At 34.6% G+C, this 25,389-nt stretch overlaps 2 protein-coding genes across 2 annotated transcripts; one reads left to right on the plus strand and one right to left on the minus strand.

The window, feature by feature from the left end:
• The first annotated feature begins 13,001 nt into the window (after positions 1–13,001).
• LOC133176488 (P2X purinoceptor 7-like) lies at positions 13,002–15,391 on the plus strand. Its single transcript, XM_061311609.1, has 4 exons — positions 13,002–13,070; positions 13,894–14,079; positions 14,243–14,491; positions 15,053–15,391. The coding sequence occupies exons 1-4, from the start codon at positions 13,002–13,004 to the stop codon at positions 15,314–15,316; spliced, it is 768 nt and encodes a 255-aa protein (XP_061167593.1). The 3' UTR covers positions 15,317–15,391.
• Positions 15,392–16,391: 1,000 nt separating this feature from the next.
• LOC133176400 (uncharacterized) lies at positions 16,392–25,267 on the minus strand. The gene is made up of 12 exons (XM_061311522.1): positions 25,068–25,267; positions 23,934–24,128; positions 23,317–23,409; positions 22,690–22,782; positions 22,193–22,481; positions 21,690–21,972; positions 20,764–21,000; positions 20,602–20,678; positions 19,606–19,710; positions 19,300–19,514; positions 16,904–17,068; positions 16,392–16,706 (listed from the first exon to the last, which is right to left on the minus strand). Exons 1-12 carry the CDS (start codon positions 25,265–25,267, stop codon positions 16,595–16,597), a joined length of 2,064 nt encoding a protein of 687 aa, XP_061167506.1. The 3' UTR covers positions 16,392–16,594.
• Positions 25,268–25,389: the final 122 nt, after the last annotated feature.

Genomic DNA, 25,389 nt, shown 5'->3' on the forward strand with positions numbered 1-25,389 from the left:
TTTAAGTTTTGTTATCTGAACTTATCGAAAAAACGCCATATGATGACTTTAAAACATCGGCTTCATAACTTTAAAATATGATTTCGTGGAAATTTGATCAAGTATTCGATATTAAGTCAATTTCACTTTTTTCTAAAAGGTGGATCATACTTTAACTGCATAATCCATATTCATAATTCTACATAATGACAAATTATTACCCCCCCCCCCCAAAAAAAAAAAAACAACAACAAACAAACAAACAGTTGAAATTTAATTTTTATTTCTTCATCTTTCTAAATGAGGCCTAGATAAATAAAGAGTTTAATTTTTTTTTATTCCAGACTGTGAAAAAAGAGGGTAGGTAGGGAAACATTTTATTTTTATTTCAACATAAACAATAATTTAACTTTGACAATAAACAATGTTTATGAGAAATAAAGGTCAGTCTTTTTTCTTCCAAAATGACGGAGAAATCGGCATAAAAAAAAACAAGTATAGGATAATGTTTTTTCTAAATCACGAAAAAGATTCGAGATTAAGATTTCTAATAGGTATGATTCAGTGGTTTCTTTTTTACTATCATCCCCTTCTTTTGAATTGGGAGAAATTGGCGATGTGTTTTCTTAAATATGTAATAGTTATTATATTATTGTATAATATACATGTACAGAACGACAATATGTACCGTCACATTCCCCCGTATGGCAACTTATAACAAAGGTTAAACTTTCTGAAAAGCAAATCAAATATGTTGGTACCCAAAGTGAGGTCTTGTCTCGAGGAATATACCTGTGAAATATGAAAGCCCTAGCCGCAACCATTGAATAGATATGGAAAAGGTTAATTTTTTTTCAAAAGTAATTCAAACATCAAGGTCAAGGTCAAATGGTCAAAATTAATGGTGCCTAAGGAAAGGCCTTCTCACAAGAAATATACAGGTGAAATATGACAGCTGAAGCACCAATCGTTCAAAAGTTATGACCAAGGTTAAAGTGTTTTAAAAGTAGGTCAAAATCCAAGGTCAAGGTCAATGGATTACAATTGTTGGTATCCAAAGGAGGGTCTTGTCTCAAGGAAAAAAAACATGTTAAATATGAAAGCCCTAGCAAAAACTTTTCAAAAGTTGTGTCCAAGGTTAAAGTTTTCGAAAAGTAGGTCAAAGTCCAAGGTCAAGGTAAAAAAAAAAGGGTCAAAGTTGTTGGTATCCAAAGGAAGGTCTTGTCTCAAGGATTATATATGTGAAGTATGAAAGTCCTAGCACCAACGGTTCAAAAGTTATGGCCAAGGTTCAAGTTTTTCAAAAGTAGGTCAAACTCCAAGGTCAAGATCAAAGGGTCCAAGTTGTTGGAATCCAAAGGATGATCTTGTCACAAGGATTACATATATGAAGTATGAAAGCCCTAGCACCAGCCGTTCAAAAGTTATGGCCAATGTTAACGTTTTACAAAAGTAGGTCAAACTCCAAGGTCAAAGGGTCAAAGTTGTTGGTATCCAAAGGAAGGTCTTGTCACAAGAATTACATATTCTAAGTATGAAAGCCTTAGCTCTAACTGTTCAAAAGTTATGGCCAATGTTAAAGTTTTTCAAAATTAGGTCAAACTACAAGGTCAAGTTTAAAAGGTCAAATATGGTGGTACCCAAAGAAAGGTCTTGTCACAAGGAATACACATGTGAAGTATGAAAGCCCTAGCACCAAATGTTCAAAAGTTATGGCCAAGGTTAAAGTTGTGAAAAATTTTGCAAAACTGGGTCAAACTCCAAGGTCAAAATGTCAAATATGGTGGTACCCAAAGAAAGGTCTTGCCACAAGGAATACACATGTGAAATATGAAAGCCATAGCTCCAACCAATCAAAAGCTATGGGCAATGTTAAAGTTTTTGCGGACAAACAGACAGACAGACGGACGGACAGGGCAAAAACTATATACCCCCCAATCTTCGATACGGGGGCATAAAAACGTAATGTTAAAAAATACATGTTAAGAAATATATATTTATTCACATATAATATAATAAATTCAACATAAATGGCATATTTATGTATTCGGAACGAAACATTGCGGCGTGAACCATCTCAGGGTGAAACAGAATCGGCGCAAACCATTTTGAAGCAAAACATGCACCGTCGCGACACATCCTGATACCGGTATTTAGGTATCACACCGGTAATTGACCAATCAAAATGAACTTAGTCAATTGTAGTTCCATACATAATAAAGAAATATTTTTTTTATTGTGAGAATTTTTTTTAATTTCCCTTGTTCTATTTTTACATTTTTGGTATCTGTGCTTAGGATATTTTATGTACTTTGTAAAATATTAAAGGTTTTTGACAGGAACTATTTCTTTCGGGGCATAGGAGGCCACTTCCTGGGGTGCACACAGAATGTTTATAAACACATTGAATACACGTGGTTTTGAGAGTATTCCTGTTTGCGGATGGAAAAAATCAGAAAATGCCGTGTAGGTACCCTATTTTTTGGTGTCAGCTGATGTGACTGGTAACGTTTAACACTTCCTGCTAAATATTTTTTCATGAATTCGAATACCTGATTTTTAATGATTTTTTATTCTATATAGAATTACATAGTGAAAACAATTACCGGTGTGATACCTTTTAGTGTGATCCGCAACTGTCGTAAGTGATCCGAAACTGTCGTAATTTCAGTTGTTGCATATATTCCGGTTACTTACAAAAGCAGAGTAATAAATTAACAAATCTTATTTTATATGAAAGGTATGGCATGTCAAACGTTGCAATGTTCGATCTTTTCCATTTGTATTGTATAATTTTCTATTTGTATTGTATAATTTTGCATTTGTATTGTAAAATTTTCCATTTGTAGTCTAAAATTTTTCATTTGCATTGTAAAATTTTTATTTGTATTCTATAATTCTTCATTTGTATTGTATACTTTTTTTATTTGTATTGTATATTTTTTATTTGTATTGTATATTTTTATTGTATATTTTTATTTGTATTGTATATTTTTTATTTGTACATGTATAAATTTCCATTTGTATTGTATAATTTTCCATTTGTATTGTATACTTTTCAATTTGTATTTTATAATTTCTCATTTGTATTGTATAATTTTCTTTTTTTATTTTATACTCTTCCGTTTGTATTGTAAAATTATACAATACAAATGAAAAATGATAGAATACAAATGGAAAATTATAGAATACAAATGGAATATTAATGAATACAAATGAAAAATTATAGAATACAAATGGAAAATTATAGAATACAAATAAAAATTATACAATGCAAATGAAAAATTTTATAATACAAATGAAAAATTTTACAATACAAATGAAAAATTATAGAATAGAAATAAAAATTATAGAATACAAATGAAATATTATACAATACAAATCAGTGAAAAATTATAGAATACAAATGGAAAATTATAGAATACAAATGAACATTATACTGTTCTATTTGTGAATAGGGCATAAAACACGGTTCCCCGGGAATTCCAGAGGTGGGATCAGGTGCCTAGGAGGAGCAAGCATCCCTGTTGACGATCGCATGGTACTGCAATGGCATGTGCATTGATCACATGTGTGTTGTGTACTGTGTGTACTGTGTATTGATCAGGTAAACGGAACATTCTAGTCAAATTCAGTATTTAAAAAACCAGAACACCGTTCATCGAAATCAAAAACCGATACACAGTATTATATATCTTAGCTGCAGAACTGTAGCTCTCTGGTCGAGAAATTCGGACGGACAGATAAACCTGGGAGCTACAGATCCAAGCATTGTAATTGCCTTCGATTTACGCCGCCGCTTTTTTGTCGCTCGCTTCGGGTATCTTTTCTTGTATTGTATGCGTTCCATCGCTTCAGACATGGTATCCGATAATAAATTATATATTTTACTCCCATTCCTGACACTTTATTAACCTTTCAACGATTCCAAACGGCCGTGAGTCGAGTATGAGTTTTAAAAAATCGCATTCCAAGCTCCATGTTGATAACACGCCCGATCGGTTTTATTTATCTCTTAGCATATATCTTTTTTACATACATGTTGTTTTTTTTTATATAGACAAGTGAATATACTTGATATCTGAACCTTCAGATATTTTTTTGTCCCCCGCTTTCACTGAAAGTGGGGGATATTAATTTGGGTCTGTCTGTCCATCCGTCCGTCTGTCCGTCCGCATTTCTGTCTGTAACACTTTCGTTTCCGCGCGATATCTCGAGAACCCTTTGAGCTTTCGCAATGAAATTTTGCATAGCAACTCCCTATGGACTAAAAGAGCCATAGCTGCCTTACCGACGACACGGCCGACTCAAGAATTTAAAAGGAAATCACCTGTTTCTATTTATAGATATACTGTACCTTTTCAATTCATGAGCAAACTATGTAATATGATTTGAGGACGAGTGTTATATTTTCATAGTTGCAAGTATGTCAAATGACAATCATTTTACTTGTTCAATACTCTAATTCTGAGACAAAAGATTTACGCAGAAAATCAATAACAATAAAACAAGTTGCTATGAATTTGCAAACTTTAATAAAATAGTTGACTGTCTTTTTCCAAGATACTTTCAGTGTAATGTGTATATTATAACTTTCTGAAATTGTGTATATTATAAAACATAATTAAGAAAAACGTAGAAAAGATACACAAAGAAATTTTTTTTTAAAAAAACATGAATGGAAAAATGTGGGGCTCGAACTCGCAATCACCATATTTACATTCCAGCAATCATACAGCTGCGCCAACGAAGTCTATGATGTCAGGTTGATAAATTTAAGACAGATTGCTAAATCTTACGATTATATGAGAAGAAAAATTTAATATACATTTTCATCAATTTCAATATGAAGACCACCTTTAACCAAAATTATCTAAAGGGAATGAAGTGCAGACATATCCAAATAAAATTATTCAAAAGTTGTTTTTCTGGTTAAGCGTGGTCTTTAGCAACAGTTTGTCATCGTTAGGTGGATACCTCAATATTTACTATATATTCTATACAAACTGGATAATTTTCAAATTTATCATATGAGGGAACTATTAACATTTCAATATCATTATTGTGTGATTTGGTTTAAAGCATGTATAAACTAAGACTGTATGACAAAATTTTGGTTAAAAGATGTATTTAAGAAATCACTAGTAGAGTAGGCGAAAATGCCTATCAAATGCGCTATGGCTCTTTTGAGGTCAAAAGGTCAAAGGACAAGTCATAAATTCATAAATTCTGTCTGTTTTAACACTTTCGTTTCCGAGCGATATCTCGCGAATTTTTTAAGCTTTTGCAATGAAATTTTACATAACAACTTCCTGTGGCCTAAGGAAGACCTCCATTGATTTTGAGGTCAAAAGGTCAAAGTTCAAGGTCGTAAATTCACAAATTCCGTCTGTGTGTAACACTTTCGATTCCGGGCGATATCTCAGAAAGATCTTGAGCTTTTGCAAAGAAATTTTATACCATAACTCCCTATGGCATCTCTCGCCCCTCTCAAAGTGTCCCGCCCCGTTTTTTTTATTTATTGTATATTTAAAAGTCGCTTGGCACTATTTTTAGCACAGGTGCACGTGGAGAGTTATTACATATAATACAGGTTGTCGGCCGACTTTATATTCTAATTACATCTATTAGAACTGTTTAGTAAAGGCTAAATTAGACAATATGTAATGTGTAAAATTTTGACAATATCGAACGTGAATATAAACATTATATGTGACCTAATGTTTGCATTTAATCAGACTTAACTCAATATGAGTCATATTATGGAAATGAGTAGCTCAACTTCTTGTTACATAGTCACAGAAGCATAACTCTTACGACATTATCATTACTGACTTTCGTGTGTGACCTAGTGTTTGGCTTTAATTTGCTGTATAATCAAGTGCCTCCGTGGTGTAGGGGTATGTTGCTCGCTTAGCAAGCGAGAGGCCCGGGTTCAATCTCCGGTCAATTCTATTTTTCTTTTTTTAATGTTTTTTTTTTTTTTTGATTTACTAAATGATACTATTCAACATGTGAAATGAAAAAGTTATGATGTCTGGCGTGTACAAACTCATAAAATCATTATTACAGTGTGATAAATGTTCAGTATATTAAAAAGAATTTTCTATACACATATTAAAGAATAAGCAATCAAATCTTTATATCCATATTGGCATTTTTTTTTAAAATTTGCTTCAATATACATGTATACATTTAATAATTCTACAGATACAGGGGGGCAGTGTGACCCCCCCCCCCCCCCCGAACTGCGCATGCTCTTTTTTTCCCTAAGCGGGGGACACAAATTCTCTGAATTAGCTTGATATTCACATTTTCTCGGCAAATGGATGTTCTTTTAAAATCTTTTCTTTTCGCACGACTCCCAACATGGACGTCTGGATAGGAATTTTTTAAAATAATTTTTCAAGACCACATAGGGCCATTTGAAACCGTTTAAAGGTAAATAAAGTATCAAGAATGGGAGTAAAGTATATGTTTAATTATAGGATATCAAGGGCCTTGAATCGCTCTTCTGATAAACTGTACAACCTATCACTTCTATTTGAAGCACCTAAGTATCCTGTATATTTAGATAAACCCTTGAAATTCCAATTCACAATCTGAGAACCCTAGATGATTCTAAGACAATTAGAACCTGAGAGTTGGTCATGGTGACCTACGTATCACTTGTTATTCTCTGAGGACCCATCAACTAAGTTTGATGATTCTAAGCCAATTAATACCTAAAATATTTTCTTGAATTATAACCATAAAATTCTATAAGTAGGTCAAAGTGACCTATTTTTCAGATGTTGTACTCCGAGGATCCAAGATGCATCAACTCTGACAAAGTTTGATGATTCTAAGCCAATAGTACCTGAAATATTTAATTAAAGCCATACATTTTCAAAAGTAGGTCACGGTGACCTACTTTTCAGTTGTTATACTCCGAGGACCAAAGATGCATCAACTGACAAAGTTTGATGATTCTAAGCCAATTAGAACCCAAAGATTTAATTAAAGCCATAAATTTTCAAAAGTAGGTCACTATGACCTACTTTTCAGTCAACCTACCCAGAGGACCCAAGATGCATCAACTGGCAAATTTTGATGATTCTAAGCCAAATAGTACTCGAAAATATTAAATACAGCCATAAAATTTCAAAAGTAGGTCACTGTAACCTACTTTTTAGTTGTCGTACTCCAAGGACCCAAGATGCATCAACTGACAAAGTTTGATGATTCTATGCCAAAAATACCTGAAATATTTAATTAAAGCCAAAAATATTCAAAAGTAGGTCACGGTGACATATTTTTCAGTTGTTGTACTCCGAGGATCAAAGATGCATCAACTCTGACAAATTTTAATGATTCTAAGCCAATTAGTACCTGAAATATTTAATTAAAGCCATAAATTTTCAAAAGTAGGTCACGGTGACCTACTCTTCAGTCGACCTACTCCGAAGACTCAAGATGCATCAACTGACAAAGCTTGATGATTCTAAGTCAATTAGTACCTGAAATATTTAATTATAGTGCATTAACTTACGAAGTTTTATGATCATAGGCCTTAAAAAGTCCAAATTATGCCTCTAAAACGCTTTGAAATCAAATGCCTGCAAAGTTCAAAAAGTAGGTCACTGTGACCTACTTTTAATGAATATATTTTATGGACCCAAGATGCATCATCTTACAAGATTTAATGATTCTAAACCTCTCGGTATTCGAATTAATGACCTTAATTGTTTTGAAAAAGATTAACCATAAACTCAAAAAGTAGGTCAATGTGACCTACTTTTTAGTTGACGTACTTTGAGGACCCAAGATACATCAACTGACAAAGTTTGATGATCATAGGTCTTAAATTGTTCAAAATATGCCTTTAAATCATTTTGAAAAAGTAGGTCACCATGACCTACTTTTGAGTCAACATGATATGAGGTCCTTTGATGCATCACCTGACAAGATTTGATGATCCTAGTCCTTATAGTAAGCAAAATATCAACATTTTAATAAAATGTAATTTTTGGTCAAATTTGAAGTGACCTTGAGACCACGTCCTTTGCCCCAGGGTGATGCTTTGAACAATTTTTAATCTACAACATATTTTCATCCTTTTCTGTAAGTTTGGCGATAATCTGCCCAGTGGTTCTTGAGAAGAAGATTTTTTAACAACCAGTACTTTTGTTTCTATTTTCCTAATTATCTCCCCTTGTTTAAGGGTCACAACCCTAGTTTTAGTAAAAAAGGGAGCCCTTGGGCCAAGGATACTTTGTAACAAATTTGACAACAATTGGCCAAGGGGTTCTTGAGTTATAGCCCATATTCTAAAAAGTTTACGCACACCGCACAAATAGCCATAGCATTAGCTCTTTGAGCCTTTGGCTCAGAAGAGCTAATAATACACGAAGCGAGCGACAAAAAAGCGGCGGCGTAAATCGAAGGTTTTTACAATGCTTGGATCTATAGCTCTCTGGTTTATCTGTCCGAATTTTCTCAGCTATATATACCTTAGTGTAGTCTATTTAACTTGTGTACCAAGTTATATTGAAATCGGATCAAAACTGTGGGAGGGGTAGCGTTTTGAATGTATTTCACATAAATTTCTATTTTTAGTAACCATGGCAACACCGTTCATTGAAATCAAAAAATGATACAAAAGATTATGTATCTTAGTGTAGTCTACTTGAGTGCCAAGTTATATTGAAATCGGACCAAAACTGTAGGAGGAGTAGTGTTTTGAAAAATTGTTTACAGACAGACAGACGGACGGACGGACAGACAGATAGACGAACGACGGACACCTTACAATCGCATAAGCTCTTCTGGTCTCTGACCAGTAGAGGTAACAAAGACCTAACAATTGGTATGAAACAAGTTAGCCAAAATACGACCCAATGGTAGATTATATTTGTTAACAAGGTCCTACATGTAATAACGACCATAATATTTACGAAATGCTGATTTTAAACAAGGTCGTTGAAGTCCCTGTAACATCAACTTATCTGTTAGTAGCCTGTCTCGGATTAAAAATTGATCGTACTTGGAGCATGGTCTTGAGTATCAAATAAGTTGGGGGATGTATCACACCCCCGCTTTAGATGCGTGTGCTTGTCGCAAAGCCACTGGGGTGGACTATTGGTAAGAAGATAAAAACCGCCTTACGATTTGCAGACCTTTATTTCTCGTTGGGTCGGACAGTATCAAGGACAGCGTCCTGATTCATCTGTGACAGATGTATACACCATATGCAGGTGATAGCGGGTGATTACTACATAAATAAGGAAAGTTGACGACGGAAAAACTTATTAATAAGTCATCTCGTTTGTCATACAATTTAATTGTTAATTGGCACTTATCGTCTATAGTCAGTAAAATATGGCAGACTCTGTGGGGTTTTTTTTATTTCAAGTCCACAGGGATATATGGAATCAAGATATGAATGGAAGTAACTATTGTTATTGATTATACGTCGATATATCTTAATGTCGAGTTGTAGGCTACAGCAAGTGTTTTCTACCTTCTTGTCATGTAAACGATTTTGGATGAATTCTGCTTCTTAAGAATATAAAAACAGGTCGGCTAATAAAGGAGCACAACGTGCCCATCGAAATTCTAACAGTTCTAACAATGCTGTCAATGAGAAACTCCAGCTTGCAGCATCCTTTTATTTAATAATATCATTTACAGATTACTTGTGTTGCGTGTAGAATCGGAATGATTTTAACGAAGTAATTTTGTCGATGACCAATCACAGGATAGGAAAATTTCAGAGTTCCATTTTCATTGAGGACGCTATTGTCTGTGATATCAGAAAGCGTAGTTTTTCATTTATCGTGAGAAATGGTTGTATTAGGTGTAGAAAAGTCGTATGTTTTGACGTTACTGACTTTTGAATTTTGCGATTTTAAATTTTTTTACAAGTTCTTTAAAGTTTTTGAGAATCCAAACCTGATTTGCACCACTTCTAGAATGTGTTGTAGCACAGAACGTCTGAGGTTTCTCATTTACAGCAGTTAATAATTTTGTAAGGAGTAAAAGTAGGGGCTTCGTAAAGCATTTACTGGATCCGACAATATATCTGTTTGTAAGGATTTCTATGAAGTTTAGGAATCCAGTATAGGTAGTGTAGATCGAACTCATCTTGGTTGACTGGAAATCTCTTATTTTTCGGCGGTCTGCAAAATATACATGTAATACCAGAGGAATTCGCAGTAACTCTGGCGAGATTTAGTGAGACTACAGCGGGACTGTTAAAGGATCAGCTAGGTAAATTTTCCACAGAAGTAAAGCTAGGGCAAGCACTTGGAGACATAGTAAACAGAAAAGTTGTTACGTTTGAGTTTTCACCATCGTATAATATCAGTGTCAAAAAAAAAATTCAACCTAGAAAATTCTTGACAAGCAAAAGAGAGAGAGAGAGAGAGAGAAAACAGAAACACCTTCCCCACACGTGAAAAACCTATTTTGTTGGGGGGGGGGGGTAGTTGTTGACTTTTAAAGCTTCATACCTGTGACTTTTCATACCAACTTAACGCGTTTTCGAGGAGGGGGGTCCGCGTTTTCTAGGGGGGTCCAAGGTCACTTTTAGTTGGTTTAGTTTATACATTTTATAACTCTGCAATTTTCGGGGGGGGGGGGGGGGGGGGGTCAGGACCCCCCTCTAGATCCGCGCATGGTGTTAACAGAAAAGTTATGTAACGTTTGCTTTCTCCCCTGTATAATATCAGTGGAAATGTACCTTAATCCCTCTCTAGAATTCATTCAAACTTCTTCAACCAGTAATTTTTTTTTTTTGCAGTTAATCCAATTAAAATTTCTTTTTGGACATAGAATTCCATATTTTTGGCATCAGACTGTATTTGAATGCTTCAATATCTATTCGATCAACATGACCCTGCTGTTCTGGGGAAGTTTTTTTCCAAGCACAAATGCATTATTTAAAACTTAGATCTCTGATTTCGGCCAGACCCTAACTCCAAGGCTTGCAATTAAAACAAGCATTCTGAGAGTATTGCATTAGCAATACTAGTCCCCTACCAGCAAGTGTAATCTGGTTCCCGCTAAAAATTGAAAATGCCATAATTCCGTCAAAAATCAATGAAGCGGGACGAAATGCAAACTTGATATATAACTTATCAAGGTTAAGTCACATGCCAAAAATCAGCTTAATATCTGCAAGCGTTTAGAAAAAATTGCGGAAAAACGTGAAAAATTAAAAAGGTCGTAATTCCGTCAAAATCATTGAAGCGGAACGAAATGCAAACTTGATATGTAACTCATCAAGATACACTCACATACCAAAAATCAGTTCAATATCTGCAAGCGTTTAGAGAAAAAAGTGCGGAAAAAGTGGGACAGACTGACAGACAGACAGAGGGACAGACAGACGGACAGCTAGACAGACAGACAGCTAGACGGACGGACAGACTCAGAGGAAACCTATAGTCCCCTCCGGTTTCACCGGTAGGTGACTAAAAACAAAACAAAATCTGATCAACACATCTAGGAATGTTTTGTTAGGTCACCTATTTTTATTCACTCAGGTGACCTATTGCTATCTGTTCTTGTCCATCGCCCTGCATGAACATTTTCATTTCTTCTCTTGAACCACCGAACCAATTTCAACCAATTTCATACAGCATCAATGGATGAAGGGGTACAAAAATTTTGAATTTCATGCCCCCCCCCCTCCCCCCGGACCTAAAGTGATTGAAATAAATATTTCAAAAGTGAACGTTATTATTTCCCTACCGGTGAAACCGGAGGGGACTATATATAGGTTACCTCTGCGCCTGTCCGTCCGTCTGTCTGTCTGTCTAGCTGTCCCTCTGTCTGTCCCACTTGGTTTTCCACACTTTTTTTCCTAAATGCTTGCAGATATTGAGCTGATTTTTGGTATGTGAGTGTATCTTGATGAGTTACAGACCAAGTTTGCATTTCGTTCCGCTTCAATGATTTTTGACGGAATTACGACCTCTTCAATTTTAAGGGTTTTCCGCAATTTTCTTCCAAACGCTTGCAGATATTGAGCTGATTTTTGGTATGTGACTTTACCTTGATTAGTTATAGATCAAGTTTGCATTTCGTTCCACTTCATTGATTTTTGATGGAATTGCGGCATTTTCAATTTTTAACGGGAATTAGATTACAGTTGCCGGTAGGGGACTAGCATTGCTAATGCAATACTCTCAGAATGTTTGTTTAAGTATAGTGGTTGTAACCTGGTTTGGGTTTTGAAATGCATAATTATCAGTCCCCTACCGGTGAAACCTGAGGGGACTATAGGTTTCCTCTGCATCTGTCTGTCTGTCTGTCTGTCCGACTAACTGTCAGATTACACTTGCCAGTAGGGGACTAGTATTGCTAATGCAATACTCTCAGAATGCTTGTTTTAATAGTGAGCGTTATTTCAATGGTTGTTGCAGCACACCCATCTGCTAGAAATACTTTTAGATTCATTTCCTTTGACAGTTATCATTATACACTTTTGTGATGATGGAATGTTAAGTGTCTTCACTATGTCTAATCAATGTAAGTCTGGTATTTTCAGATAACATGTCTCATTGATACTAAATGGTGCGTTTCTTAACTCCTATTTCATGTCTTAATCTGTCTGAAAAAGTGCAGCATGAAAGACTAGTCTTTCCACACATCAAAACCATATCTTTCATATGGATTCTTCAGGGATATTTGTAATGAAGCACAGTTTTTCACATACAACCTTATTTTCATTTTCTTGGTAGAGACAACTGTTAAACAGTTTTTCAGCTCAGTCTAATGACCATGCTACTTTAAAGAGAATTTCTTTGCGAAGAGAGTGCATGCGGTTTTTGGTGCTTAGTGATAATAAACCTCATTTTAAGCATTTTTTCATATCCCTAAAAACCATCTTATTCTTTTCCAAAACACGGAAAACAATAAATTATTGTTGTTCTGGTGTGTAAAAGGATCATATGGGTAAGATTACTTCAATAAAAATTACGATGATCGTATCTAATTATCTTTCGCTGCTGAGTCTGACGTCGCAATCGTCATTGATGACGAAGACGCTTCGTAGTCCGGAAATAGCCGAAGTGGAAAGCAAGATGGATTCCAATACGCAAGTTGTAAGTACTTTCAGTATATCATAAGCCCAGTTAATAAAAGAGATTTTAAATTTACAAAAGTTTATGACCAAAAAAAAATTATTAACACTTTGCAATTCATGAAATTTTAGTTTAAACATGAAAACTTCTAAAATTAAAAGAAAATGTTCGTTGGGGCCCACGATGGGGGTTCACGGGACTACATTATTTGATGTAAAGTAACATATTCGCTTTCAGTAAACTGTTTCATAGTCTATATTTGTGTGTATTTTCATTATTTTTAAACTATAACTAAAAGAATTATACTCAAGGGTCAAGTTAATATCAGGAATAATTTCTCGAAAACATATACGTAACATTTAACAGATTAAAAATTACTGTACCGACACTGACCGAGATTAACGTGAAATGTTGGTTGCCGCATGATCAGATCCGATGCCTCATAAAAAAAATCTGCAACAGTGTGTTGTCTCTGATATATTTATCAATGCCATTTGGTCTTATGTTTTATTTAAATTGATCTCTACTTCAAAAAAAAAAAAAAAAAAAAAAAAATAGAGAGAAGCTAAGCTGCTAACGTTGTCACTCACACTGTCACTCTGCAATCACTGGCTGCGGCGGCGATGATCTAGACCTATAAAATTTCAGCTCAAAAGATAATTGAGAATTCAGTTGCACTTTCTGACTGATGATCACGGACCATTCTATAGACCCTAATAATAAATAAGTTTCATGATAAATTTCTCTTTTTTTTTATGCCTACACGTGTTGATTATACTTAAAGACTAAAACAAAAAAACGAATTTAGTTGTGTATATGCCATCTAAAAATTTTCCTTTTCTAGGGTCCTGATACTGATTCAAGCTCTGATGAGCTTAGACGTGCAAGATTGGCAAGGGGACGTGTCCGTCTTGCGAGAGTAAGATCTAGTCGTTCCAGGGGACAGGGTGTTCGTGCTGCTCGCCGCGGCAGAAGGCAGATCACAGTGGACAGAAGAGATGCGGTTGCGGCAAGAAATATTCAGTTGCAGGTAGGTCTACTCAAATATTCCCTTTTTAAATACACTTACAAGTATAACATATATGACTTTTATAAAAGTTAATTTGATGTCTTTATATGTTGATAAATTACATACGTGTAACAGATGTTTGCATGAAGTGGATGTATCATACGTTTCAATGTTTGTTTCTCAGGAACGCATTCATAATATGCCAGAAGATAGCCTAAGAGATCTTATGTTCCAACTCTGCCAGAGGAACCCAAGTTTGGTTTTTGATGTCCTGGAGGAGAGCAGCAGGGCCCAGGGAGGTGGACACCATTCACCTGCTCGTGTGCAAGGACAGCCTGACTGGTGCACCTGTTCTTATTGCAGGGAGATGCCAACACAAGTAGAACGCGTCTGTTGTGGACAAACTGAGCAGAATTGCTTCTCAAGACTCAGAGCAAGTTTTTTTTTTTTAAACATTACCTGCAAAATTGCTATTCTCAAACTCTCCAGCAAAGTTACAAGAGTGAATTGAAATTAGCTTGTCTGTTCCGTCTATACTTTCGTTGAAATTCCAATTTATTTTAAAAAATCAACTATTTCACACTAGACATTTCTGATCTCGGATTGCTATGATCCAGATCAACGGCTTTACTACACTGGGCTAAAATAAAAAGTGACCTGTTTGATGTACTCTGACCAACAAATCAAAATCAACCCTTTCCTATAATTTTTTTTAACCATACTTAAATTTTAAGTTTGTTTCCAGGGATATAGATTGTATCATATTCAAACTTATCTTTATCATTTCTTAAAAAGTTGAACTACCCCCCCCCCCCCCACACACACACACAAAAGATGGCCCTGTCATTTACTAAACAAACAGAAAACTCTTTTTTTTCAATGATCTTTATGACCTTAATTAATCATGACCTTGACAGACAAATCTTATGATGTAGTTTTCATTATGACCAATTTTCTGCAGTATGTACAATGCCATATATATATTCTCTTTCAGGACTTTGATATAGTAGTTCTTGATGAACTAATTTTACATGTTGCCCGGGCATACAGGCAGGAAATCTTTGCCATTCAAGATGACGATGACTACAACAGAGCCAATCGTCATGCTGGGTACAGACAGTACACTTTGTGGCAGCATGGGCATCTAGGAGCTGGGCACCGCAGACCTATCCCAAGCTGTTGTGTTTGGAAAATCAGAGACAAGTATCCAAATGCTTTTGGACAGTACAGAGGTTATGTACCCGGCAGACTAGGATAAATTCAACAAATTTATTGTAACAATGATTCAACTTTTGATGTTATTTGTTTGTAATGATATAGAGATAATATAAAAAAAAAATTAACAATATAAAATCGCTTTTTTGTTAGAAAATGCAGGCAAGGACATCTAGTAATATAACACATATCAAGTGAAAGATGGCAGCTGATAACTGCCATAAATATTGCAAATCAGGTGTGAAGGATCACACTTGTAAACACAACAGCAGATCTGAATTTAAATATACAAGATATCTGCAATCATTAGTAGTTGCACAACAGTCCTAGAAAAAAAACATGTATTTACCATATATACATGTACATATACAATGTAATTTTCAATGAGAATAATTTACTAGTAAATGCAAACCATATTTAGAGAGACCTTTTACAATATGCACTTCATGTATATGTATATGTATATGTACTAGTCTCATTCAAAGAATGACAATAGCTTGCTAGAAAATGGTCATGATTAACAATCCTGGAAAATCTTGTACATGAACTTTTATTATACCCCCACTCAGAAGGGAAGGGGGTATACTGTTTTACTCTTTTGTATCTGTCTGTGTGTCCGTGAATCTGTAACAATTTTTCATGGCAGTTTCCTCAGCAACTAAACATTGCAGATGAATGAAATTTTAGCACACTCTTTTTTCAGGCATGCAACATGGTGGGTTTCATTTTTGTTTGAATCCGATGTCAACTTTCTGTTTATCTGTGTGTCTGTCCAAACCAAATTTCCACTGCAGTTTTCTCAGCAACAACTCATCATAGATACTTGAAAATTTAGCACAATCTTTGTTTAGGCATACCATATGGATGGATTCATTTTTGTTTGAATCTGATGTCAACTTCCTGTTTATCTGTGTGTCTGTCCATATCAAATTTTCGTCACAATTTTCTCGGCAACTACTCATTATTGATGCTTGAAATTTTAGCACACTCATTCTGTAGGCAAGTCATTTAGTGGGATTCATTTTTGTATGAATTCGACGTCAACATGAGAGCGCATATTAACATCAGAGTGTGGGTATTACTAGTGAGCATTCGCTCGCAGACTTCTTGTTCTCCATGAAAGTCAAAAGGCTCAAGAGTGTCACTAGTGTCCCAAGAATAATCGAAAGTCTTATTTGGATTGATCAACAAATCTAGATTTCTGTTTAAGGACAAGTTCTTGAGTTGTAGGTGGAGGAATTGGTGCCAAGGTCTTGGAAATTCTTCTAGGATCATCTGCTGATAAAACAACATTTTGAGACATTCCAATAGCATCTTCCAATCACTTTGTGATTATTTTATGAATCAAAGCCGGAATGTAGGGGTAGTTTTTTTCAGCTTTCAATTCGTGTACGGACCAGACACCACTTTTTTTGTTGAAGGATCTTTGATACCTACGAGGAAAATAAATAAATATTGTAAACTTAGCTTATGAGGATTAATAAGGGAATTTAACCAAAACAATTTATACAGTAATTCTTGCAAGCAAACTGGTACATTTATTACACTTAAATACATGTCTACAGTGAAGTAACAGTAATTGACAAATGGAAATGCATAGATATCAGCTGCATATCTCAAAAACAGTTACTTTATAGAACCATCCTTGTTTTTCTTTGTTTCTCTCTCACAGTGACCATTTTGGTCAAGTGCTGCAAGGTAATTTCTTGTCCTATACGTTGGGGGACTGTAGGAATGTCTTTTGGAGGCATACACCAAAATTAAATTTTGGAAATTCTCCAATTCTGCTGTGCTTCTAAAAAAAAAAAAAGGTGAACAGCTACATAGTTATCTCCATTCAAAATCACACGAGTTTTGCAAAAAGGATGACAAATATATATCTCACTCCAATTTTCATCCCCCGCTTTCGCAGAAGCGAGAGGACATTAAATCTCATTTGTCTGTCCATTTGTCCCAAAAACTTTAACCTTGGTCATAACTTTTGAATGAGAAGAGGTAGGGCTTTCATATTACACATGTATATTACCTGTGACAAGGCCTTTCTACACATACTTTGATTTTTGACCCGTGACATTGACCTTGAAGTTTGACCTACTTTTCAAAAATATTTAAAAAATATATTTTTTTTACAACTTTTGATTGAGAAGAGATGGGGCTTTCATATTTGACATCTGCAATATCTGTAACAAAATGTTTCCAAGTATGCTATGACTTTTGACCCTTGACCTTGATGTCTGAACTAATTTTCAAAAATTTTAACTTTGGTGATTGGGTACTTTTGAATGACATATGATAGGGCGTTCATATTTGACTTATATGAAAATTAAACTGTAAATTATCAAGTTCATTTTTTTTAAAAAGCCATCTTCTAAAGAAGTGTCAATGGTCAACTGTTTTATGGCTCTTACATCAAACATACAGATTGATAATACATTTACCCAACTTGTATGTGGAACAAAATAGAATATGATAGAATTTAAACAATAAAATGTATTTCTTTCTTTGTTAATAAGGAAATTAAAGGTTGTGATCATTGCAGAAAAAAAATTTCATACCTTGCTTATCTGGAATGGAAATTTTTTCTTCAATGCCACAATCCTTGTACATGTATAAAAAACAAGAGGCCCATGAGCCAGGGCATTCTCCTGAGAAACTTATAATGGCCCTTCTGTTCTTTGTTAGCAGATTTTTTTCCCAATATATTTCTATGTAAAATTAAACTAAGACAACATAGTGTGGCCCACCCTACCCCCACCAGTCATAATTTGAACAAACTTGAATCTGAGGATGCTTTCATACATATATGAATTAATCATGTCTCTGCTGTTCTGAGAAGACTTCAACAAAAGATTTTCCCTATATATTCTTATGAAAATCTTTGATTGCTTTTTGTGGCTCCACGACCACCCTATCCCCTGTGGTCATAATTTGAGAAAAATTGAATCTACACTAACTGAGGATGCATCCACATATTGAGTTTCAAATTTCTAGCCCAGTTGTTCTTGAGAAGATTTTTAAATTACCCCTGCCAATTTTCACTATTTCTTAATTTACTCTCCCCTAAGGCCTTGAAGGAGAGTGTGGTCCTTCATTTGAACAAACTTGAATTCCCTTTACCCAACAATAATTTGTGTCAAGTTTGGTTGATATTGGCCCAGTGGTTTTGGAGAAGGAGATGAAAATGTCAAAAGTTGACAACAACAAGGACAACAACGACAGATAACAGACAAATTTTAATCAGACAAGGGGCCTATGGGCCACAACGCTCACCTGAGTTACTTTGGCCCTGCAGTTCTTCACAAGACCTCCCCTTTGTAATATTTATTGCGGCCCCGCCCTACCCCGGGGGCCATGAATTGAACAATTTAGAATCTACACTACCCAAGGATGTTTCCATGTAAGTTTCAGCTTTTCTGGCCTAGTGGTTCTTGAGAAGAAGATTTTCAAAGATTTTGCCTATATATTTCAATGTAAAACTTTGATTCCCTATTGTGGCCCCGCCCTACCCCCGGGGGGCTATGATTTGAACAATTTAGAATCTACACTACCCAAGAATGCTTCCACTTAAGTTTCAGCTTTTCTGGCCCAGTGGTTCTTGAGAAGAAGATTTTCAAAGATTTTGCCTATATATTTCAATGTAAAACTTTGATGATTCCAAATTTGGGCCCCGCCCTAATGACCCCACCCAATTTTTGTCTTTTCTTGATTATCTCCCCTTGTAAGGGGGGTTGGCCCTTCATTTTAACAATTTAAACTCCACTTCACCCAAGGATGCTCTGTACCAACTTTGGTTAAAATTGACTCAGTGGTTCTTGAGAAGAAGTTGAAAATGTGAAAAGTTTACAGACGGATGGACAGACAGACAGATGGACGGACGCCGGACAACAGGTGATCAGAAAAGCTCACTTGAGCTTTCAGCTCAGGTGAGCTAAACAGCTCACTTGAACCTTTGGCTCATGTGAGCTTAAAAGCAAATTATTGTTTCAATAAAAGCATAAGACAATTAATAGATATTGATTTTAATACCTGCAATTCAAGTAATAATGAACTTGGTTGAGTCTTCTTTTGTCCATAACAATGTATCGCAATGCAACATGTGCTGGTGAGCCTTTCTGCATCCATCCTTTAGTTCTCTCCTCCGTTAATGGACCATGACTGCAAGAACTCGATGCATTGTCTCCATATGCCAGTATCCACTCATGCTCGTCAGTCACATGATGTAGAAGCCCAAACCAGACACCCTTGGAGTAAAAATATAAACATGTATAAGTGGTACATTTATATCAGTGATAAGTGTGAAGTTTTGCATTGATACTTATTACTTCTTCTTACAATAAATTCTTCGTATGTTTCACTGATCTGTGCAGAATACCAAAAGTGATTCATTATATCTTTAGTCCAATTCAGTAGTTCCTTCTTATCAGTCTCTTGTCCAACCTGTGCAATATAATAAATAATTTCTTAAAAGGAGGGTTTGTTTTGTGTCACACTTTTGAAGCTTTATAATGTACTGGTACATTTATTTATTGCCCATAAAGTTTAATCTTTCATAGGATCATAGCATAAAATGAAAGTGCCATGTTGTCAAATTCAAAATATAACAAGAAGTGGGAGCCCCCCTCCCAAATTTTTTCTAAACATTACTCTTTTTACAATTATAAATGTTCATTAAAAGGCTGGTTGGCCCCTCAAATTTTTGTAGCAGTATAGTCAAATAAGGGTGACGTAGAAGATATCTATATTGTGTGATTTGATTTTTGCTGTATATATCCAACAAGTTGAAATGGCCCCAAGTCTTGCCGAGCAAATATACACCATTTTAACAAGTTGGATAAAGCAAATATCAAATCACACAATTATAGATGTTTTTTTAATTTATCTCCTTTGCTTTTTATTTTTAACAAAACTTTGAAATAACCCCTGTGAAACTATGTTGTTGATTTCCTCCCAAATTGATGTTGTCATATACTGTTGACATTGATATGTCGAAAGTTATCTGTTGATACAAAATGTTAAATCTTGAAAAAAACTTTTGTCTGGAAGTTTTATAATGTGGTAAAGACGTGAGAAATCAGGAAGCCTACTCTGGTATATATGGTATGATGTATTTTTTTTCTCTCTGGCTGCCCCCCTTCAAAAACAATACTATGTCCCTGCTAGAACCAACCTTTCAAAAGTTATGGCCAAGGTTAAAGTTTTTGTAGATAGACAGACCAAAAACTATATGCCCCCCAAATCTCAGATAACTGAGGGATATGCATAAAGGATGTATAGATCTGACTCAGAGCAACATTATTAAAAACCTAGGTCAATAATACTTATACTTGCCGACATTATTTTCTTTCCTAAGTTCTTAGTACCGTGCCATATGTCAAATGAGTGGCGAATGTGCTTGTAGTCTTTTTCTGAAAAAAAAAAAGAATTAATTAAACTCTGTATAGAAACTGGAATACTGGTAACAAATTCACTTTAGTGTGTAGTAAAACTTACTCATCACTGCAGCAATTTGATTATGGGCATCTGTGACCACCTCAACAATTTTCAAACCACTGTCAAGCAAGAAATTGAGACCCTTGATGAAACAAGCTTTCTCTAAATTTGTGCTTTTTAGTTCCGTAATTCTTTTGTCCATGGTGACCACACATAGAATTTTTTTAGAACTATACTCCATAAAGGTATAGGAGCAGAACTGTGCAGAATGTCCAGGACTGTCCATTCTTCCATCACCTTGAAATGAAATTGAAAAATTGCTCATATTTAATTTCCACATTTTATGTGGACATAAAAATATAAAACATTCATAGTTTATAAAACACATTAAAGTTGTGGTAATAAAAAAATGTATAATTTTAAATCAGTCATGTTATTTGTATAATTAAAACTTTAAACATTGCAACCAGAAAAATAAAAACACTTATATAGAAAGTCCCTGTAATGATTTACTTCATCATGGATGTGAACATGCAAGCTTGAAGGATATAGTGTGATATAAATTTCTCCCTAACAGAAAGTTCCTTGGATATATATAAAAATGTTTATATACTGATACAACCAAGGAAACTGATATGACCCTCATATATGTGCCTTCCTCCTTTGGTAACTACATGTTCTTCTGTATAAGGCTAAAATGTAATAACTGTTGGAGATATTCATACTATATCACAAAAAAATAATGCTGATTGAAGTAGAAACACATACCTACATTATCCGATCAGACACACTTTTTGATTAGTTGTCTTGTATTATAATCAAGTACCTCTGTATGAACCCATTAATACATCTAAACTTATCTTGTCACAACAAAATTGCATGTCGACATAAAGGTGGAAGGATAGATGGATTAACAAAGCGATTTTTATGGGACTCGCACATTTTGTGTGTGGCTCAGAATACATTTCCTTTTTTTCAATACTTACCAAGGATGACCAAATCTTCACCAAGGAATTGGTTGATGGTATTCAATTGATTATCAGCCCAAAACTCATCTACTGATGGAATAAGATATGTCCTCTGTATTTTATGAAAGGTGGTGTTACTTATTATTGGAAGATTTAAAAATTTACACATCAATTCAATCTTTTTAAAGTTATTTCCCGAGAGCAAAATGGCTGATGCAAGCATCAAGTCCCCACTGTGCATTCTTCTGTTTAAAATGGGTTGGGAGCACCACTCGTACAATACATGTTTTTGTCTGCAAACCTGTTAATTAGTAAATGTAATTAAACAGTGATAATGAACATCAGACATGAAAGCTAAAATATAAGAAAATAACTCTCAGCAACAAGTTAAATGACAATTTGTAAAATAAATGAAAATTTGAATCAATTTTCTCTGATTTGTCTCCCATCCACCTCTCCCTTAATTCCACCAAGCTTTTAATTAAGCACAACTAAAAATCTAGAAAACACTTATCATTTACCCATTTCAAATGTACTGCTGATCCAATGATACTCCTGGTGACAGAGACTTCTGCTCCACAGTTTTTTGCTGTACAGGTTTTTGGGACATTGATTGCTGCAAGCTTCATCAGGCATTGGTTGTACACCAGAAATGACTGGTCTGATGTAATGTCTTCTGCTTTGGAAATCTTTACCATGTCTTGTACATCAGTACTTGGCTCACAAATGTCATCATCTTCATTTTCATTGTATTCTTCTTCATCTGAATAATTTTCTATGTCAAGTGAGGTGAAGTTGGCAGTGTTAGGTCTACATAAAAAAATTAAAAAGAAATTGATGTAAAAAATCTGCTATTTTACAAAAACTGTGGATGGTTCCTTGATTAAGTTCAATTTTCTTTCATTAGCAATCTTTAATTGAAAGTCAGTGTCACAGTGTCCATAACATGCATTTTTTGAAAGAAATTTTATTTATTTATTTTTTTTCAAATTTAGTATGACAGAAAAGACTACAGTACCTCAAACTTATATTGAAACTTGGCTCATAATCAGAATCTGAAGAACTGTCATCCTCATGGTCATCAGTTTCAGTGATGTCAATTACAGATAACCTACAACATGTGTGCAATTTAAATCACTCCACTAACCAGCTGAAAAACTATTACAAGTATTCCCTCCTGTTACGTGTAATTAATTTAACAAGAGGCCCAGGGGCCATATCACTCACCTGAGCACTGTGGCTAGGAAAAAAGCAAAAATCAGTTTAGTACTGAAAAGCTTAAATGCATAAGTGGTCCCGACCTACCACTAAAAGGGAGGGAGGGGGTTATGATTTGAAACAAACTTGAATCCCTTTTACCCAAGGATACTCTGTGCCAAGTTTGGTTGAAATTGGCCAAGTAGTTCTGGAGAAGATGAATTGTGAAAAGTTTACAATGCCAACTACAGACAACTACAGACAACAGACAAATTTCGATCAGAAAAGCTCACTTGAGCCTTCGGCTCAGGTGAGTAAAAATGACTGCGTATTCATAAAACATTGTTCTAAAAATTTGACAATTTATATTCTAATTATCATTATTGGAATTATTGGAATTTATTACTTGTGTATTATGTTTACTTATAACATATATTTTTATCCTTACTGTGGACTATAAAGAAAACTGTTTGACAGTGTTGACTTCTGAAGTTTCCGCCTCTTTGTTGGCAATGCTTCTACACCAGATAACTCCTCATCCCTGTTTTAAAAAAAAAATACAATTTCTTATAAAGTCTGATTGAAATTTTTGAAATCTGAAATATCTACTGGTACATACTGGTATATGTAGTTATGGTAATAAAAGGAGATAATGAATAAGGGTTGACAAAACAGAGATTCAATCATTACTTATAGGGTCATTGGGGCATACTCGCTTACATAGTGCAAACTCAGCGTTTTAATAAAACTCCAAGATATTGAATGCCAAAATTCTCTTGACTTTTGGTAGTTTTTTTAATTATAGACTATTAATTAGCTTTATGTAAATATGATTATATCATACTCAGATAAATGTTCTCTTAATTATTGCAAATTATATCATAATGAACATGAACCAAAATACATGTCAAGGGTCTGAATTGTTATCAAGGGTCCACTGGTAAGTGGAAACACAACAATTTTTATCTTGGCTAGGTCATACGAAAAAGAACAAGATTTAAAAGTGGAAGAGTACGATAATGAATTTGTTATGAGACACTATTTATTTCGAAAAAAAAAAATTACCTGTTGCTTAATTCAGAAGAAATATCTGATACAGGACAAGCAAGTTGATGAATCAGAGTTTTATAAGAAGGTCCAGGTGTTGAAGTCTGCACATGTTTAACATCTGGTGTTGACAGACCAACTTGCACTCCAATCACTGGAGTTTTTTGAATTTCTTCAACCTGATATTCTATTGGTGGTTGGGTTGCAAGATACCTGAAAAATTATAATTTTTCATTTTCTAAGATACTTCATATATATATATTTTACTAATTATACCAAAGATGAAACAAATGTAAATAAGTGGGGTATTTTCAATCTATGTATAAGAATATTAAATAACATAAAATTTTACATGCAAAATATTTTATACCACTATAAATTGCAGATAGTGCTGAGGAAATTTTTAAATTATAAGATCATACAGCAATCTTTAATTTTGTCAAATAATGTTTGCATATATGATTTATAAGCAAGCAAATCTTAACAGGCTGAAGGGCAAATCAAAACTGCATATTACATAATTTAAAACATAAAATTAACAGTGGTAACTCTGCTCACTCTCTAGGACTTTCAATGAATCGCCTAAATCAGGTACTGCATGATTTTTTAGTGTTCTACCAAGTTTTTAAAACTACAATTTTTTTTTTTGGGGGGGGGGGGTTAAACTTGTTCCAAACCACATATTATTCCACATCAAACATGGCTAAACTCTACTAAATTTACATATTTTAGAGTCGGATTACTTCCTACAGTGTGAAATGATTAGGAAAGCTGATTGATTGATACTGATGCATGATGTAAAATAATACTGCCAAAATTAAATAAAATATATTGCAATATGTGTTTAAACACAAAAACATTATCAAAATAGTTCATCATATGGGTTTAAATTAAATCAAATGTTGCGTTGAACCATTTTAATGAGTAAAAAATTCATTTATTCCATGAAAGATAAGGACGTCTCTAATTGTCCATGGCTGCCCCCTCAAGGGGCCCCCCAAAATAATTTTGTTGGTTATGTCATTGCGCTGAAGTTAACAATGTATACATAGCCATATATTACTAACGAGTTTATAAATTATAGCTGTTTTATTGACTCTAGCTAAATTCATTTGAAAGAAAGCAAGATATACGCGGTTATATTTGACCTACCTGTCAAGGAGAATCTTTGCAACTTCGGTGTTATTGTTGAGATGGAGATCGGTCTTCAGCTCAGTCCATCGATCATACTGATCACCGATATAAATTCTGTTTTTATTTAGTTTAGAGTTTGCTTCTTTTTTGTTGCGTTTTCTGGCCGAATCGGTCAACTTGCGCTTTGGTCCTGGCTTTGATTTCGTTGCCGCCGACATTTTCTTCCCCAATATGCACTACACGCATGCGTATTTTTTTTTCCGAATGAGTTCACATCCGAGGTCATATGCATATCATTTGCATTACTGTCTGGGAAGCAAGAGTTACCGATGTACGATAG

The sequence above is a fragment of the Saccostrea echinata genome, unplaced genomic scaffold (assembly GCF_033153115.1).
Source record: "Saccostrea echinata isolate AGI-Se365-2 ecotype Australia unplaced genomic scaffold, CSIRO_AGI_Sech_v1 ptg000075l, whole genome shotgun sequence".
NCBI lineage: Eukaryota > Metazoa > Mollusca > Bivalvia > Ostreida > Ostreidae > Saccostrea > Saccostrea echinata.

Bases quoted from the DNA above. Each gene is read 5' to 3' on its own strand.
- LOC133176400 (XM_061311522.1), bottom strand. From the start codon at position 25,267: ATGTCGGCGGCAACGAAATCAAAGCCAGGACCAAAGCGCAAGTTGACC. The intron at 22,783-23,316 runs GTAAGGATAAAA...CACATGTTGTAG, and splicing joins AGTTTTCTTTATAGTCCACA to GTTATCTGTAATTGACATCA. The intron at 22,482-22,689 runs GTACTGTAGTCT...TTTTTTATGTAG, and splicing joins AGTTTCAATATAAGTTTGAG to ACCTAACACTGCCAACTTCA.
- LOC133176488 (XM_061311609.1), top strand. From the start codon at position 13,002: ATGACGAAGACGCTTCGTAGTCCGGAAATAGCCGAAGTGGAAAGCAAG. The intron at 13,071-13,893 runs GTAAGTACTTTC...TTCCTTTTCTAG, and splicing joins TGGATTCCAATACGCAAGTT to GGTCCTGATACTGATTCAAG. The intron at 14,080-14,242 runs GTAGGTCTACTC...TTTGTTTCTCAG, and splicing joins CAAGAAATATTCAGTTGCAG to GAACGCATTCATAATATGCC.